The 18,242-nt window shown below is 44.1% G+C and overlaps 3 protein-coding genes across 3 annotated transcripts; 2 read left to right on the top strand and 1 right to left on the bottom strand.

Moving 5' to 3' along the window:
• Nucleotides 1-8,585: 8,585 nt before the first annotated feature.
• Nucleotides 8,586-10,134, top strand: MELLADRAFT_90237 (uncharacterized protein; the record flags this gene model as incomplete). The annotated part of the gene is made up of 5 exons (XM_007413442.1): nt 8,586-9,060; nt 9,116-9,278; nt 9,345-9,682; nt 9,751-10,036; nt 10,128-10,134. The coding sequence occupies 5 exons, from the start codon at nt 8,586-8,588 to the stop codon at nt 10,132-10,134; spliced, it is 1,269 nt and encodes a 422-aa protein (XP_007413504.1).
• Nucleotides 10,135-12,295: 2,161 nt separating this feature from the next.
• MELLADRAFT_90236 (uncharacterized protein) lies at nt 12,296-13,656 on the top strand (the record flags this gene model as incomplete). Its single annotated transcript, XM_007413443.1, has 4 exons — nt 12,296-12,536; nt 12,644-13,086; nt 13,157-13,455; nt 13,524-13,656. The coding sequence occupies 4 exons, from the start codon at nt 12,296-12,298 to the stop codon at nt 13,654-13,656; spliced, it is 1,116 nt and encodes a 371-aa protein (XP_007413505.1).
• Nucleotides 13,657-14,856: 1,200 nt separating this feature from the next.
• On the bottom strand, nt 14,857-17,510 carry MELLADRAFT_90235 (uncharacterized protein; the record flags this gene model as incomplete). The annotated part of the gene is made up of 7 exons (XM_007413307.1): nt 14,857-15,273; nt 15,353-15,670; nt 15,744-15,908; nt 15,980-16,387; nt 16,464-16,850; nt 16,921-17,244; nt 17,349-17,510. 7 exons carry the CDS (start codon nt 17,508-17,510, stop codon nt 14,857-14,859), a joined length of 2,181 nt encoding a protein of 726 aa, XP_007413369.1.
• Nucleotides 17,511-18,242: the final 732 nt, after the last annotated feature.

The raw sequence follows: 18,242 nt of genomic DNA, 5'->3' as shown, positions 1-18,242 counted from the left end.
TGAAACTGCATACTCCAAACGCAAAACCGAAAAGGACGATCTTGGAACACTTCACGCAACTGCCATAAGCAACACAGTAGGTCAAAGCAAGAAGTTAGGAGAAGACGATGAGGAATTTCGCAAGCACAAAGAACATAATCGTCGAAATACAGCCAATGAACTTAGGTCCTATTTGGAGATGGCCGAGGATCCTGCGCCTGAGGTGGCTGAGAATCCTCATCTGGCTTTGGAATGGTGGAGGGTATGTCCTCTTCCTCCCTTCTTTCCTTTTCACAATTTGTTTTTTGATGTATTGTTTATTTTGCTGTGCAGTTAAACGTGGGGAAATATCCCATTTAAGCTCACTTGCACGCGACTTCTTGGCTATCAGTGCCACCGCCTGTCCGGTGGAGCGATCGTTCTCTTCTTCGGCCGATGTGTGCTTGCAGGATTGAATGGCCCTCAAGCCACAAACGATTGAGCGCTCAGTTGGGGGGCTCTTGTGGTCTGTACAAGGAGTCAAGATGAAGGGGAAATTTAGTATGGCCAAAGAGGTAATGGCAGATTGTATTGCAAAGGACCAAGCTCAACGTCAAAGGAGGGGATGAAATTGTATTGGAAGGATCATGTCATTTATTTTTTACTCTCTGTTTCTTTGTCTTTTCCCTACTACCCTAATTCTCATCCCGTTCCCATCTTTGAAATTACTTTTGTTGAAAATATGGCTACTATTAACCGTACCTGAGGTATGGTACGGCACCGTAGCCGGCGCCTTCCTCTAAGGTACGATACCGTACCGTATCGTTAGTAAATCTGACGATACCGGTATCGTACCGTATCGCTTTGAAACATGAGGTACGGTACCTACCATGGCATTCCATAGGTATCGGTTTATGCGATACGGTTCTGGGTATCGTACCCGGAACCGTATACGATACCTGAAATCGGATTTGATGGTATCAAGCCACCGATTACGGTGCTGGTATCGCCGATACGATACCGGTACCGTATCTGTGGCAGCCTTGCAAGCACTGCCTGTGTGCCCGCAGGGATTTTGTGGCTAAACCTCAGTGTGACAGGACACAGACTGTCAGCTTTGTGAATATCATCGGGTACAGCCGGCCAGGGGTACGGGTCCGGGTCACAGCCCTAGTCTACCAGTCATGACTCAACAGTTGTAAGTACAATGTGTGATTGACAGAATTTTGAGGTCACAAGTCTTTGATTCAAACAGTTTCAGCCTGAGCCCCAACCCCCAAAAACACGGGTAATGTCCTACCCGCACCCCAAACCAATAAACAAAGACCCCCCCGCACCCAAGCCCTACACCAAACCAATCAAATGCTGCCTCTCAAGAGGCACCCCGCACTCAAAACCGACTACTTTGCGGGACCCTGACAAGGGCACGCACAAAGTCCTTTCTTCCAACATTGGAAGTTGAAGTTTTTTCTTGTTCAAATTAATTCTGAGACTCATTCAACCTACTCAGCATCACCGCCAACATATTTACCTTGGATGACAAAATCCGAGGTATCCTTGGATGCAAAACCTTGGACAGAAGCTTCCCAAGGTTTTGATCTGAGGTAATTCTCAGGGCAAAAACCTTGGACAAGGTCTGTCCGAGGATTTGCCTCCGATAATGCCTTGGATTTCTCAACCCTAGGCATTTATGCTGGCAGTGCATCAATCCTATGCAACATGACCCTCAACTTTAGGTGTTGAAAAATTACGCCTACATCCCAAATTTTGATTGTAGGCGCTTTTTGGTAGGAAACACCCATGTAAGCATAATTTGGGCAGCACCTACATGAATTTTTTGTGGGCTGCAAATAGGAACGGCCTAGAATAAATTCAGTAGGATCACCGGTGTAATAGCAACAGGAGCTGAAATTTGTAAATATCTAAATAATGGTAGTGAAGCAGGGGAGGACAAGGGCACTGCCAGTTGACATGGACTTATATACTTGTGTCCTTGTGAGATAGAGACAAAAATCAGAGAAGCTTTATCAAAGTAAGAATAATTTGCATTAAATTGGATTGTACAGGCATTTGGGGTAATTTGAGGAGAACCAAATTGAGTATATCTTCAGGAAAAGCGCCATGAAAAGCCACTGTTGAGGGACAATTGAGGAAATTGATTGAATCTTAATACCAGCACTCGCCTATTCAAGACCTGTTTATTTAACATTAACCACTTAGTTGGTTTATATGAAAGTGCCTTCTGTCTCATTGGAAGGCACATGTGACCTTGAATTGAGATCAAATTCAAGCTCAGTTTCAATAGGTACAAGTGAATAATTTGAATCAATCAATTCATAACTAATACCAATTAATTTTTCAAATCTTTCAAAGTTAAGTTGATCATTATCATTCAAGTTAAAGGGAGGCTGTATTCCCAGACAAAATTCACTAAACTCCCAGGGCCAAACCCTACTAAAAATCTCCAGGTTTACATGTCCAAGTCACACTCACACCTGGCGCTTTTGTTGTGGCCCAGGGTGTGGTGTGGCCTTCCATTTAAAGAACCTCAGATCCTCATTTTTGGTTGCTACTCCCTGCTTAAGACAATATTTAGGGGGGCTTTAACTGAATTTCATGCTGTGCAAAGGCCATGAAGGGGTTGGTGTGAGGGCCACAGAGTGGCCTAAGCCCTGGCCCTTGCCATGTGCCCCTCCAGGGTGCCTTGTGGCTTTTTCACACCCGGTGTGAGTGTGACATCCAAGCCATTCATTTTGACATCCACGTGTTCCACCCCAAAATTGCCCACTCACACACACTTGCACAAATGCATAATCTAGATGTGACAAGCACCCAACAGTAAATACATGATTGGCCACTTGATTCAACTTCTTGACCAACTATACTTCAGCTTCAAATTGAACTTCTCAGATCAGCAGTACACGCCAATTAATCAATTCATCAATAATTAAGATATCATTTGTGGGATACAAAGTTAAGACTGGTATTTTTTTTCCCAGCTTCCCAGTTTTCGTTTTTGGCTGTGTTTGGAACTTTCCCACGTTCTCCCAGTTTCCCAGTTTGCGTTTTTGGTGGTATTTGGGAAACTGGGTAACTGGGAAAAAACTCCCAGTTTTCACTTTGTATCCCCTAATTGAATATGATAATCATCAAAACATTAATTATCATGTCTGAACAATCATATCAATATTAACCATTACGTTATCCAGCAAGACCAAACAGCTTTGTCAATTCACCATTCACATCAATATCAATTTTTAGAAGAAAAAAGAGAGACAATAGCCGTGCTCAAAGTTGACCTGGTTTCAAGAAAACCTGGTTGACCCAGTTGCATTTTGGCTGTAACTTTGTGTATCAAGTTGTCATTTGTTGACAGCTCACAGCCAAAAAGTCAACTGGGTCAACTGGGTTTTTTGTAAGTGGGTCAACTTTGAGCACGGCTAATGTCAGTTAAAAATACTAATCCAAACAGAAGATCAGATAATGTTCATAAAAAAATTCAACACCATTGGCCATGGTAGTGGTAATGAAGTACATAACACAGGCAACCAAGAGTGATTCCAATTGTGCAAGCTTATGACTCATTCATTTGATATGTAAGTTGTTTTACTCTCTACTAGACACCCACCTTGTGCTCATTCCTACGCAAACTCTTAACTTACATGAACCAAATCCAAGTTGAACAAGCTCATCAACATTTCACCATGATTTGCCTCAACTCAACAAAGGTTTCAATGATCCTAAAAGTATGTCAAATCACGTTCATAACATCCAAGTAGTCAGTTCCAAGGCTAAAGCAAGTTTTGTGATAATTGATAAAGATTTCAGACTTGTAGGTGACTCTCCAATTAAGATACAGGTCAATAGAATTTTATTAACCATTTGCACTCAATATGGAGTGTAAAAGGAGTCGAGTGTAAAAATCTGCATACAACAGGGTCAAATGTAATTTTCCACATGATTTGCCCCAAATCCTGGAGTGCAAAAACTTACAGTGTAAATGATGGAGTGTAAAGTTTTGAAATCCCACATCAAAGTTAGACTTTTGCCCTGTAACTTATATACACCATGACAAGTGTTAAATATCCACAGGGCAAAACTCTGTATGGGTCCCCAAATTCTAATTTTACCCCTGAAACACGGTACACTCCAAGTTGGATGTGATGTGCCAGCATGCATTTTTTGAAAATACCACCATCAAAGTTGAGATTTGCGCCAAACCATCCACGACACGTCTGATTAGCTATCTTCACCAAACCTACAATACAGCAGCACCAAACCGCACCAAACCAACTTTTCCGCATCCTTATCTTCTACCCACGCTCCCACCGCAGAGGTGTTTGTTCATCATGGAGAACAAACAGCTCAACCATGACAATCACCCTTGATATCTTCAATGCACTCTCCCTCCCAGATATCACAAAAGCCAGGCCACCTCTCCTCACCTCGTCCTTCATGTAATATCAACTCTCTCTCATCATCATCACAACAACTTGAAATGACATCTTGCTAACTAAATATACAATCATCTCACTTACCATCCTGTGTTCAGTGACTCATAGCCCCAATGGATTGAAGTCAACTGGTTTTGTTGACATCCAAGGCTTGCCTTTGAAGTTCTCCTCAACAGCTCCACATCAATTGTTCAACCACAATTTATCCGGCCTCATTCTACTCTGTCTGTTCTACAAATTCCCGCAATTTGATTGATCCGCAGCTCAACAATTGTATGATATCAATTCTTCCAGTCTCCTTCTGCTCTATCTATTCTACAAATCCACAAATTAGACCAATCATCCTTAATATCAGACAAATCGCACATCCTTTATCTCTACAACAATTATACACTTTCAGTTTATTGTCTTATCATGTCTGATTATGAAGACACTATCTCATTAGGCTCCCTTGAACCCAAACGGTGTGGTGATCTATTTATGATATCAAGCAAAAAAAATCATCTTCACTTTACCAAGTTATTAGAAAACTTCAGTGTAGCAGGAAATTTGAAATTCAAGATTTCAGATCAATTGAAGCTCTTAGAGGCTTATGTATACTTATTGGCTCAATATTATGTCATCTCATTTCAAAATTATTCTTAAGATCAACATATTTTACTTACAAAGTTATTACAAAAAGAGAGAAAAAGAAAAGATAAGAAAAATTCGAAAATGTAGGTGTAAAGGTTGGAAAATGGTTTTTAGCATATTTATAATTAAGTTATGGGTTTTTAAAGGTTAGAATATGAAAGAACAACAGTTTATTATACAGTAACAATTTTAATCTTCAAGGTTGATAAGGAAAAACAGAAGTTATTAGGAGAAAGGTACTTTTTTGAAGTTGGTAAACAAGGGTTATGCGTGTAGTTTGCATATGTAATGGTGGTAGTAGTGGAAATTAAGGTTGCCAAGAGGATTTTCCGGGATTTTTAAGGTTATAGAAGATGATGTCATATTACATGAGCAAGAAAAAGGGAGTAGTAGCTGTGAAAAGTGAAGAGAATGGGTGAATTTCGTCAAAAATGAAGGTTTTCAGCTTATTACATATGTCAAATGACGTCAGATTAAGTTGGTAGATAGCTCATTCACCGCAGAAGAGTGGATTACATAATGTACAATCCTTAAATCATTAGTAACAGAGGTTTATGAAAAAAGTTATAAGGCAAATAAGAAATTGGTGTGAATCTCGAATTTACAGTCACAAGTCAACATGTAACACCAAAAACCTTAACTTCACAACTCACACTGTGAATATAATGTATTTTTCCAAGGTGAAAAATGATTACATTTATTTCACAAAATGATTAAAAATGCATTAATTCTGCATTTTTCTGCATTAATTCTGCATTATTAATCATTTTGTGCATTAATGTCAATCATTTTTCACCTTGGAAAAATACATTATTTTTGCAGTGTCAATATCTTACTCATCACTCATCAGAAGTAGGTCATATGGGTGTCAGAAATGATCAGTATCACGAGAGCTACAAGATGCACTATAGTAGATCAACATTGGAGCACATCTGAAAAAATTCGTAATCTCAAAATTTGGTTTTCAGCTAGTTTACAAGGAAAAAATCACCTGTATTCATCTTAAGAAGTGCTGTACATTACATCATTGCGTCATTGATCACTTTTAGCTGTGAAAATTACATCATACATTAGTAACAAGATCATTACATTGTGTCATTACATGATTTTTAGGGTTCTTTAGGCGGATTTGACTGGTTTTTGAGGCTGTTGACTGTTGTAGAGGTTGTTACATGTGGATATATATACTCTTTGATGATTTTGGGATTTTTGTTCCCCTTTCTGCATCTTATACCTTTGTTGTAGTGTTATAAATCATCATTTATTTACTATATTTGTACTAAGATCACTTAAATCCGCCCCTTCAAAGCAAGGAGAAATTTATTTATGTGTGTTAAAGACTAAAAGTCAATTGGGAATAATACTTAACAACAGTATTGCTAGTAATAAACATAGTGTGTGAACCTTTTTGCGCTTAAAACTGGGAATAATACTACACAACAGTATTGCTTTATTTCTCTGGTGCCTTTATCTTTTTCTCTGTTATCACAAAGTGGTCAGCAAGTGCCCTTGTGCTGGTTTCTTTGAAGAAGGCAGTCTTTAGGCAACTTCTACTATATTACACGTAGTAGATTATCCCTTCTTAGGTGTTGTAAAGCTCTTGTTGAGCTTTAAATACTACAACGGGCTTCATCAACTCCAACTGAGGCCAAAGTCACTTTGGAAATTGAACCTGTTGAAGCTAACTCCACCAAAATGCTTTCTACATCACAATCACCTGGGAAGAAGAAACACAATTGCCCAACCAAGACTGGGAAGAAGTTCAAGATACCTATTCCGTCTAGCGGTGAACTCAAGACCTATATTGATCATGGGTTGACCCAAGATAGTCATGGCTACACAATTTATCCAAATGGTCAGACAGTCTTTGTCCAAGAGCCTGGCAACAACATCCTAAACTTTGGTCACATCTCCTATCCACATACTCAAAAGGTTCAAGGCGCCAAAAAAGGACCTTGGAAGATGGTCTGGTTCACCTGCCTGGGTGTTTTACATTGCAACAATGACTTTTGTGACTATGCAGCACCACCTCTGACTGCTGATGGAAAGGCAGCTGAGCTGGTTCTTGAGTGAGTTTATCTCTTCTTCTCTTTTGCATTTTCAATACTGAATCAGATGTGATGTCTTTGGCGCCCTCCTCTCTCCCTGTAGACATCTGATTTGCCCCATTGTCAGGTGTAATGGAAATCATCTTTGGACTCAATGTAAGGAATCCAACTGCCAAGTTGATATACAGAAGGAGACCAGCTGGGGAGTCTTTTGCCACACAGGAATTTATTGCCACATCTGGCCTGCTTCAAAAAACACTGACCCTTTGGCTATGAAAGCGTTTGAGGAACAATTGGTGAAGAACTCAAAGGCAGGAACATTGGGTCCTGAAGGTGATCTAATTTATTGGTTGACCATTTTCCTTCCAGCTTCTTCAAGCCAAAAGATGAACATAGACTGATGTTATGTTTATCCTTAATCCATCTAGGTAGGGCAGGCCGGCTCTGGCCAGGCAATCACTGCGCCTGTGGTCAATATCCATCCAGCCTCTGGAAATGGTGGCCGCCTAGGCTACTTACAATGAAGGGTTCTAGTCGAGAAAGGTCTCATGCCTGAGAAGGAGAGTAACAGTGGGGGTGATTGACTTATAATGGATTTGATGCACTGGGGCAGGCAGCAACAATCTCAAAAAGAATTTTTTTCTTTCAGTGTTCTGAATTGCATGTGTTTAATTGCTGATTCAGATTGCATTTTTATACATGCTAAAAGATTACAATGGTCTCAAGAAATGCAAGTATCAACATTGGACACATCTATCACAATAACTCTTCAAGAGAACAAACCACATTTTCTTCAATCATCATAAAATCAGTAAGTTTGTTTCTGGCTGCGGCAGGCCGCAGCTAACTTTTTATCCTTATCCTTGATGAAAACAAAGGATGATAAAGAACATGACAATTGATGTTTTTCAGCCATGGAAAAAATGTGACAAGTCCGGAAGGAAAAAGATACTTACAGCTGGTGATACAGCGGAAACAGTACAGCAATATGCCCCCTTATCATCCCGTGGCGGACAGCTCCAAAGACTGAAGCCACCTTTGTCCGCAGACACTAGGATTGCATCAGTAGCTAAATATTTTGAGATATAAAGTCAGTAAGTGCTATCAGAGTGCCATGAAAGTAGGACTTCTCGTCTTCCTGGTCAGGATAGAGAGGATGATACTCACGATCCAAGATGAAGTTTATCAAGGAGTCCTTGCCTGTTGGTGCCGGAGATCTGGGCCTTCGGGAGGACCCTGACTGTCAGTCCTGTACAGCCAACCCTGACTGTCAGCCCCCCCTCAAACGCATAATGTGATGGCTTTATATCACCTTTCCACACTTCAACAAGGATTGCTGCCATCTCTCACGAAAGGGCTCGTGAAAGACAGCCCAGTGACTCGGGAAATAACCGTCACCAAATAACCGTGACCTCACACCGATTTCAGGCCTCCCTAACTCACCACCGCTCTTCCTTTTCCAACTGTCCACTCTAAGTTCCCATCATCAGCCATGCTACTTGCCACCTTTATCAACATTGTCTCTTCTGACTGCCCGGAGCTACTCACAACCATCACAATATCGGACGTCATACGGTTTGCCAGCCTTGCCGCGGAAATATACACTCGCACCGAGGGCGCCTGGAATATGACTCTCGACAGTGCAGACGACGTGATACCCTTCCTCAGGACCGCATTGAACTCTTCACTACCGACCAAAGCCTTTCGCCATCTGTGGCGCATACTCTTCCCAACATTGTCCCAAATCCACATCCGACCTGCAAACCTGATCCAACAGCACGGTTACCAATCGGGACTTCCTGAAAGCATTCCCGAATTCTTTCTCACACCACCTGTGAAGAAATGTTTAGTTTGTGCAAATCCTTCCACTCCTGAAATTCGATTACAGCATCGCTCTCAAATCGATGGCTACGTGTATGACGTGGACGGCGTACATACAGCCCGGATATACACGATGAAATGCCCAAGTAGGTCTTCATGACCAGCACTTTTGACGGCGCTTTGCTCATTTGCATTTTTTAGAATGCACCACCCACTACCGACCCAGCTACTATTCTGAGGATGGCACCCGCACCTACTACTCGTCACTAATTGGCCGGAACCAAGTAGCCTACCAGGTCTCCACCCACTTTTTCATGACCCACCAATTGGCTGAACTTTTCCTCAACGGACAAATGCTTGCCCAGTAAGTGTTTATTTTGTCTCTCTCTCTCATATCGGCCACGTGATTAATATGTACATCGATAATCAGTATCTCGAACTTCAATCTAGTCAACATGTTCAACCTCTCATATGTCAATGATGTGACTGACATCCCGAGGTTGAATGGGGCCCCCACTGTTCAACCCTTTATATCTGAATCGACTTGCCGTGATGCGTTAGACATTCACTGTCTCCTCAACCGAGCTGACGCGTGCTTTGGTAACTTGATTGTGGACACCAAAACGACCGCCAGTGATCAACGTTACCACGACCCAATGCAACAAGTCTTGGAATGGATTGCTCTAGAAGGTACAAAACATCGTGATCATGTTTGTTCAGCATGTGTCCAACTGACTTCCGAGACCGCTGAAAACGGCAATGAAGGATGTAAGTTGATATTTCATTTTTGTACTTCGCTTTGATTTTAATTTCAAACAATCTTGTTTTATCTCTAGACATCCGTGCGGTCGTTACAGATGGTGTAACTATAGGGCATTGGCGCTGTACAGCAACAGCGGATCAGCTCCGAGAACTAGCGGTTTCTGACGGTTTGCCGCCACCAAATGGGCCGTGTACGACCCCTCTGGCTCGAGTACACGATTGTTTCTGCCCGAATCATCAACTACGGCTCGGGCGGCGTTGCCATGCTCAGCCTTGCTCACAGGACGCGGAAAATGGTTCAGCAACATGCGGGCTACAAGAGCATGTGGACGCCTATGCCCGATTCAAAGCACGCGTCAAGTCAAGCTTCGCACTCACCTCTATGCTCAACCGTCCTGGTTCAAACCGACCATCTGACCCGACCGTCCATCAAGCTTGGGACACCGCAGAGATGGTAGATATGGACGCTGTACAAGACGCAGACGAAGACAATCGGGTACATGAAAAAGCGCGCGAGGGTGTAGATGCCCAAAAGAAAAAAGGCAAATGAGTGTGCATCTCTCGCAGCCGAACACACAATGAACAGCTTGTAGTAGCCGCGTGCGGTATCATACTCGGGCGAGAAACATTTTTCCACTCTGAGAGCTTGAGTGCAGTGAAGGTATGTTTGTATCTAATCCTAATGCTCCCGTAGCCAAACTGACTATACTATTATTGTTCCACCGGTCAGGCCTTTATCTTACGTACGTTTCCGAAGAAAATACCCGAGGTCTGCTTCTATGACAGCGCCTGCAAGCTCGTGGATCACATCTACAATGGAGATGAAGATCCCACACCCTTTTTAAAAACCGTCTTCCCAGTAGATCCCTTTCACTTCCGTGGGCACAAGGACACCGACGAGTTTTGCCAGCATTACACGGATCCCAAATTGTTCCCAGAACTTCAGGACGAGAACGGTCATTGGATCTTCAACTCGTCCGCTGCCGAGATGACCAACGTTTGGTACAGGGGTTTTGCTTCCATCGCACGCAATATTCATGCGGTCCATTTCAATTTTTTTATGGAGGAAATGGTAGAACGCAGGAATAAATGGATGATTCGCCGACTCAAAAAAAGAGCGAACATGTTTTTCTGCGGAGACTTGGAAATGTGAACCCTTGATTCATCATGTCATTCTGGCTTTTCTATCTCTTCAATCAAATTTATCAATGGATGTTATGAATATCCAAAGTGATCTGATCAAAATGAGATTACTTTGAATACATTGCCTTTGCTTGTTAACATGTATCTATATTGAATTTATTCATGTGTATGAAAAAATTATATACATTGAAAGACAATCAGTCAGTGTTCATGATGGAATGAAAAGTCCTTTTAGATGTTTGATTGGAAAGACACAATTTGGCAAAGCTCTTGTCTCTTGTCTCGTTGATGTGAGATTAACCTCACATATCTTAGTAATTCACATGGGAGTCAGACAGATATAAAGGGCAAAAAGATCATAATAGCTGAATTACTTTTATTTTCAATGGACACAAAAACTAGTCACCAATGACAGCAGAAGTTAATATTTGAATGAATGGTTCCAATACAGATGAAAAGAGATTAAAAAAAGGGAATATGAGTTGCAAAAGCAATCCCTCGTAGGTGACAGAACTTCCTACACACGTGTTCTTTGGGGAAAATTGGCATGAGGCCGCGCCAGTTGCCAAAGGTCCAATTACGCCTGTGGCAAGAACGGTCAGCTGAGGTACCGAGAGAGGAGAGAAGAAAGTATGACCGAGGAAAGACGAGTGTCCATTTATTGTACTAGGCACCACCTCCACCTGCATTCTGAACGTTTTACGAGCCATCCTCCTCAAACCACCACCCCACTCCTCCATCCATCCTTGGCCTCTACACCAAAACGGACGCGTGTTAAGGGGATGCTAAATGGCCGTAGTCAAATACATTATGCAAAAAAGGTTCTACTTTAGACATTTATTGCAAATGTTGCTAACGCGGCAGTCTTAGCATATATATACACTCCTCGCTGCTCTCCCTCCGGCAGTGGGGTTCAGTTCCAACCTGGCATTGTCTTTGCCTCGCATCAATCTCAATCGCATCGAACAATTTATGCGATTGATGTAGCGCGAGCTTGGTCAAAGATAGGGTTTGTTCCTCCTCCCTTCGCACGTAGAGTTAGTTAGTATGCGCTAGCTTGGACCGACCTGTTTTTTAAGAAAGCAGAAGCGATTAATAGTCCTCCATAACTTCATGATACTGAAGTTATGGAGGACTAAGGTTAGGCAAATCAAAGATGTAAATTAGCGCGACAGCTCACCTTCACGAGAGTAAATCAAGTAGATTTACTCTTGAAATAGCCTAGCAGTCTCAATAACTGCTTAATATTCTCATCTAGTTTCCTCAACACCGATCTTTTGACTTTTCGACTTTCGATCCTCATATTCACTATTTTCCTGTTCTCGGCTGGATTTTTTCAACTCTGTTCCTCATAATCTTTATTTACCCAAAGGTTCTATAAGGCTTTTATCTCTCTTGGTATGTGATCGCGCCGCTGAGATAGCTTGTCTGACTCCTGCCCTACAATCCACTCCTCCCACCTTACACACAGAAACCATGAAAGGTTACCACTCAGACAGTGGCCAAAGTGCCAGTGCCCGATCGACTGATACGCAGGATGCTGCGTTGCCTGAAGACACAGCCACTCAAGCCTTCACCTTGCAAATGGAACCTTTCGGGATTTCAGGGATTCCCGAGCCGGCTGAACCCCATGACGCGCCAGAAGAAGAATCCGAAGGAGAAGCAGAGGATGCACCTGCCAACGCCCAACCGACGATCCATGAGGTGTGTGAAATGGGTAAGTCACCGTCCACATTAACATTCTTGCGAAATGTCAAAAAGTTGAAGGCATTTTCGCCTCATGGTATCATCTTGTCTTATTCATCTTCTCATAATCGTCGTCAGAGAACCCGCTTCAGGGGGTCTCTGAGCATTTAAACGACTCCAAATACTTCGGCAAGCAGGTGCTCCCAGTGGTGGTCCAACACCAGTTCATCATTCCAGACTCCGACGTCACCATATTTGCCCTTCGATGCGACATGATTCATGATGTTGTAACTTGGTCCTTTCAAGGTAAACCAGTTCGCATCACAGTCACCAACGAGTTCATACACTCTTGGGATTTCCGTTCGTCATTCCAAGCCACCATTACGAATGAGAACTGCTCTGTGGTGGTGGCTGTGCGCTCCTTCCATCACCACGATCGCCCCCTCTCCACCTATCTTGGAATTGCACAAGGTTACTTCTACGCGGCCGTAGAACTTGACGGTTTCAGGGACACCATCGAGGATAAGATGACGTTTTCAAACACCACAAACACTGAGTGGGATACCCTTCAACAACTGAGGGTGAGCGCGAATCGTTTCATCTTGGCTCGTGCACAGTTGCTGACCGCAAACCTTTTCTAAATGCTCAAAGTTCCAGGAGAACCTTGTGGGGATGATGCATGAAGGAGCACCGAATGTTCATCCTGCTCTTACCGGTTTGAGCTGCTTCACGGCGGAAGAGCTTGTTGAGGGAACTCGAGAAATGTATAGCTTAGACGCCTGTTTCAAACCTTGTCTGGCACCCGTCCACCACCATCTCTCGCGCCCAATTCGCCTTCTACTGGGAGCCCTCTCGCACTGGACGTACGAGACCAGTGGGCACACACGTTTCCTTGCGGGCTTCCAGGGTGTTGGGCCTGTCATCACCGAGGTGGTTGTTCATGACGCCAAGTGAGTGATCTGGTCAAACGTGATGCCTATAAGAGTCTTGCTCTTACCTCGCTTTTCTCTTGATTTAGTGATCCGTGGACAATTGGCAACTTTGGCCAGGACGCCCTTCGCCGCTTCCCCAAAGAGTATGTGTGTGGCAAATTTTGTGACATACTAGCCCTACCCGAGTTACCCAGGCGATCTCCATCTCCTGAAGTTTGACAAGCATACACATCTTCCAAAATACTTGTATTTCTCTATCTCATACAAACTAATAATTCAAGAACCTCAATCATCTGTATCTGAAAATTGTCTGTCTGAAATGACACTGTGAATGCGACATACAACCTATCTTTGTGGCTCATCCAACGATTGAGAGCATACTTATCCTCTCAATCGTCTTTCCCATCAAGAAAGATCGGAGAATGATCGTTCATCTCCTCTAACTAAAATGTGTGTGAATCTGTGTGAAGTCTAAGTCTACGAATGCAACTTCCGTCTAATTGCATGCGTAGACTTCATGGGATCTCCTTGCGCCATCAACTAAACGCAACCATCACACTTACACCCACCCTCAAATCGCGAGGGAGTTTAGTGTGATGCCTGGAGTGCTCGGGAGCGCGCGAAATGTGCTTGTGCTCAATTACATATTTGCTCAACCAAAATCACTTCGCAATACAAAAGCGAAAAGTGCAAAGGTGACGCAGGCGATGCGCTTCATTCTCGGTATCGTTCAATTCCACAAATTACAACAACATTATTTGCAAAATACATGGATATATGATTGGAGACTTAGAGATTATAATTTATCCCCTTCAAATATTGTCACCAAAAGTCAGACAGCCGTACCCTCCTTGTGCGTTCAATTTGAACAAAACACCATAAGGTGAGGAAGGCGCGTCCATCGTGTAGAGACAGATTGGATGTCAGAGGACTGAAAAGGAATAACGACCATTTTTGGTGATCATTTGGGTAATCAATCACCCAAATGATCACCAAAAATGGTCGGTTTTGAGCCTGGGAGGCCTTTTCTGGACTAGTAAGTTGTGATGAGTTTACTGATACAAACGTGGGGTGGGTACAGCAAAAAGTCAGATCCAGCACTGATAGGATGACGATTGCGCTGCTGGAATCATTCACTCAATTTTCGTTTCTGGCGCTTGTTAGGGGGTTCGACGGATTTAGATGGAGATGGTTTCCGCGCGGCGCCAATAGTAAACCAGAATTGTGGTGATCAAACATTTTATTGAGGGTGTTGATTGTACTTGACGGGAGCCAATCGTCGTGCGTGGCGATACACATTTTTGTGGGGGGGAGATACTGATCACTGACAGAAAAAGCACATATTACAAACGATGAAAGATACAAAATGATACATAACCGTCAGTTTTTAAAGCTGAATTGAAGGTTCACCCGGAGGCTTTATTCACCAAATTTTTGTTTTCGGCGTGTTTGTGGATCCGTCTGATTCGTCTTATTGTTGGGTGATTTGACCACGTTGACAGCGACCGGGTCAGAACCTGGTGATCCGGCGAGCTGGAATTGTGCGCGAAACTCAGCACGCGCAAAAGGTACTGCGAAGGACTTGCCAACCGATTGCTGCCGTTGTTCCCATGCCAAAATGTTGGGAGGCTCTACAATTTTGATCCATCTACCATACCGATGGATAGTACTATCTGAAGGTTCTTTGAAGTGTTCACCAAAACAGATTTTCCACGCTTTCACCCGGTGCAGTTTTAACGTCAGATTGTACCATTCAAATAAGTCACTAACTGGACCCTCGTTGTTGGGCCAGGTGACTTTGGCCAGGTTGGTATTGGGGGCTGCTGGAGTAGTAGTCTGAGCAAATGAAAAAGGAAAACCGTGGTCAATTCAGGTGCACAGAGGTGTGGGAGGTGAGGGGAAAATCAGAACTTACTTGTTTTGTAACCGTGATAACAGGTTGGGTTACATTTGAAGAAGCCTGGTGACATTGTTCTCTGACCAATATAACTTCATCTTCCTCTTCTCCGCCATGTGCGACAGGGGCTGAGTTTGCAAGGCGGAAAGGTGGGGCAGGGTGGGTTGATGTCGAATCAGCCGAACCTGGTATCGCTGTGCCTGTTTCGCTCTCGTAGAGAGAATTGCGGAACCAATCGAAGCGCGGACAATCATCAGATACAAGTTGAGGGCTTTTGACCAAAAATTGGCGCGGAGTGATCGGTAGACGGTTTGGCAAGTTGTTGGGGACAGTCCTCTACAAACAAGGCACATTTCAGATCAATCAGTATGAATTTGGGGATTGGCGGTAATAAAGGTTATGCTCCCACCCGGGCCGTGAAAGCTGGGTCCCATAGCGATAGGCTTTCAGTAGGAGTTTCCCCATTTGAAATGGCAAGGTTCATAGCCCTCTCCACCATGGGAAAACACTGCTGAAGGGTGAAGAGTGGCCACTTAGGCGCGTGAAAGGTGAACAACTCTGGATCTTGTCCCGCCTAAAGACGATAAGAATCTACAGTCAGTTTTTAGAGTCATCTCCAAGATGTGATCACCTATGTCATCTGACCTTGAGCCACGCAATTACGCTGACAACTTTGTTTTCCTCAGTATCGATTTCTTGGCTGAAAGCCGTCTCTTGGTTTCGCCGAAGGCGTAAGGCAAAAAGGCCAGCTTGTTGAGTGCTACTTAGATTGTGGGCAAGACGCCCACCCGTTTGTGCGCATTGAAGTGCGATGCGACGATGTGATGCTACAGGTGCTGGTGCTGGTGCTGGTGCTGGCGCGGCCGCTGGTGTCGAACCAGAAGGTGAGGAACTGGCCAATAAAGGATTGATAAAGTCCGGGGTGAGGGGTTCATTCCTGTTCATGAAGGGGTGGCTAGGATTGAGCGAAGACGCAGGTGGGGCATGTGGGGCATTTTGTGGCCTTCCGTGCCTTTTGGCGGTGCATCGCTGGACTCCGAGCGTTTGACAGCACTAAGTGAGGAGTTTTCACTAATCAGTTGATTACTTAGGTACAGACGCGGACGCGGGCCAAAGAAAAAATACTTACGCTGGCACAGGCTTGGTAGATGCATTGCTTGTTTCCTTGGCGAGCTTGGTCAATACGGTGACTCTGGCCAGTCTTCCCCAGAACACCTCGGCACAAAAGTGGTTGAGCCGAGGTGGTACTCTTTAGATGGTTGCCGGTTGAAGTAAACGGGGTGAACATTGACTTTAGGGACGATCGGCTGGGAGTGAGTGAGCCTGTGTTGGGGATACCGTTCGCAGTGTTCGGCAGGTGATCGACAGGGGACGGGTTTGGATACGGCAACGGTGGCCAGTTCCCCGCATTTATTGACTGAAGCTCGTGCTTCAGCTGGGAGTCTTTCCATAGGCGATACCAGTGTCCATAGTTTTTGGGTTCTCCAGTCTTGGCGCGGGGAGGTGTGATGCCGCACTAAACAAGAGTGGTTGAGACCGTCAATAAATAAGACATCTAGTTTGAAGCGAGGTGGCAAACGACTTACGGCGACTCGCCAAGTGTTGTTGAAATAGTTGATGTACTTCATGGGGGTGTCTTTTCCAACTGCGAGGCAAGCGGGGCAATAAAATCCAGTGTGGTGAAATATGATAGGAAGAGCTAGCGGCTTGTTGGGGTCAGTGCGTAAGAACTCGGGTTTGATGTAGATCTCGGTATCCATGCTGAAGGTGATTGGAAGTTTAAGGAGGGAAGGTAAGTGAGGGTTAGAAGGGGTGGTGGTGGACGCGTCGTGATATAAAGGTGCCCCGGGAGTTTGGGTATCCGTCAGGAATCCGTTGCGGAAGGGGCCAGGTCGGTGAGGTGTCGACCGCTTTGTAACACAGGGGAAATGTTGATTCAGAGGTGGTGAGGGCCTGTCATGTGAGGGAGAGGTGTAGGAAAGGTCAGTGAAACATGTGACTGTCAGGGGCTGACAGCACGATCAGGGACCTCCCGATTGTCCACTGTTCCCGTTGGTGCTAGGCCAGTCGGTCCACAGATGCCCTTTGAAGGTTTGAGGGTCGCGGGTAAGTCGCAAAAGAAACCTATTTGGTGTTTTGCCAACACATGTCCATAAAGCGGAAAGTGAGCTGCCATAAAGAATATGTATGTTATTGATTTCATTCTGTAGCGAGCCCAGTAGATGATCAGCATTAGATGAGAATCAAGGTTATCAAGGGTCTGGGACTGCACAAACTGAAAAGAACCTACGTAAGAATCTGACTTATTCTTTGCAATCAGGATGTACACCACGGGGCGACTTTGAACTGGGACCACGTGAAACGTAAGTTGGGTATGACCACGCCGAGTGGTTGTGTAGAACAGGTGGCAGCAGTGTGACCGCGGCTACGTGGCCCTCACCCCAGCTTGCCACCCGTTCTACATATGAGCTCGCCGTGAGCAGCGGGTGAGCTGATGCATGTGAGCGTGGCCTGAAAGCCAGGTGCTCAGCACACGAATGAACTTGGATGCCAGTCATGCAAGCTGATTTGGGTCCTAAGCACCTGGGCGGCACGTGAGCCGGCATGTGTCAGTACAACCTCCCATCCACACACTCAGCTTGGACAACTAGCATCCAAATGTGCGTCGGGTGCTGAGCAGATGGGTATTTTTTTAATGTGTGTAAAACACAAAGTGAATTGAGACAAGTACACAAAACAAGAAAAAGCCCATTGATCAATTCTGGGATCCTTTTCTTTTCTTTTTTCTGATGCATCTCCACAATTGGTTATTTTGTGTTCATACTGTAACTGATTATGAACATTTTAGATTCCTATTGAAAACAGAATCCGTAAATGCTAATTACATCAATATTGTACAAAAGTATCC

Source organism: Melampsora larici-populina (assembly GCF_000204055.1).
Source record: "Melampsora larici-populina 98AG31 unplaced genomic scaffold MELLAscaffold_36, whole genome shotgun sequence".
In the NCBI taxonomy this organism is placed as follows: Eukaryota; Fungi; Basidiomycota; class Pucciniomycetes; order Pucciniales; family Melampsoraceae; genus Melampsora; species Melampsora laricis-populina.
The sequence above is the reverse complement of the archived record's forward strand: the minus strand, read 5'-3'. Positions and strand labels throughout refer to the sequence as shown.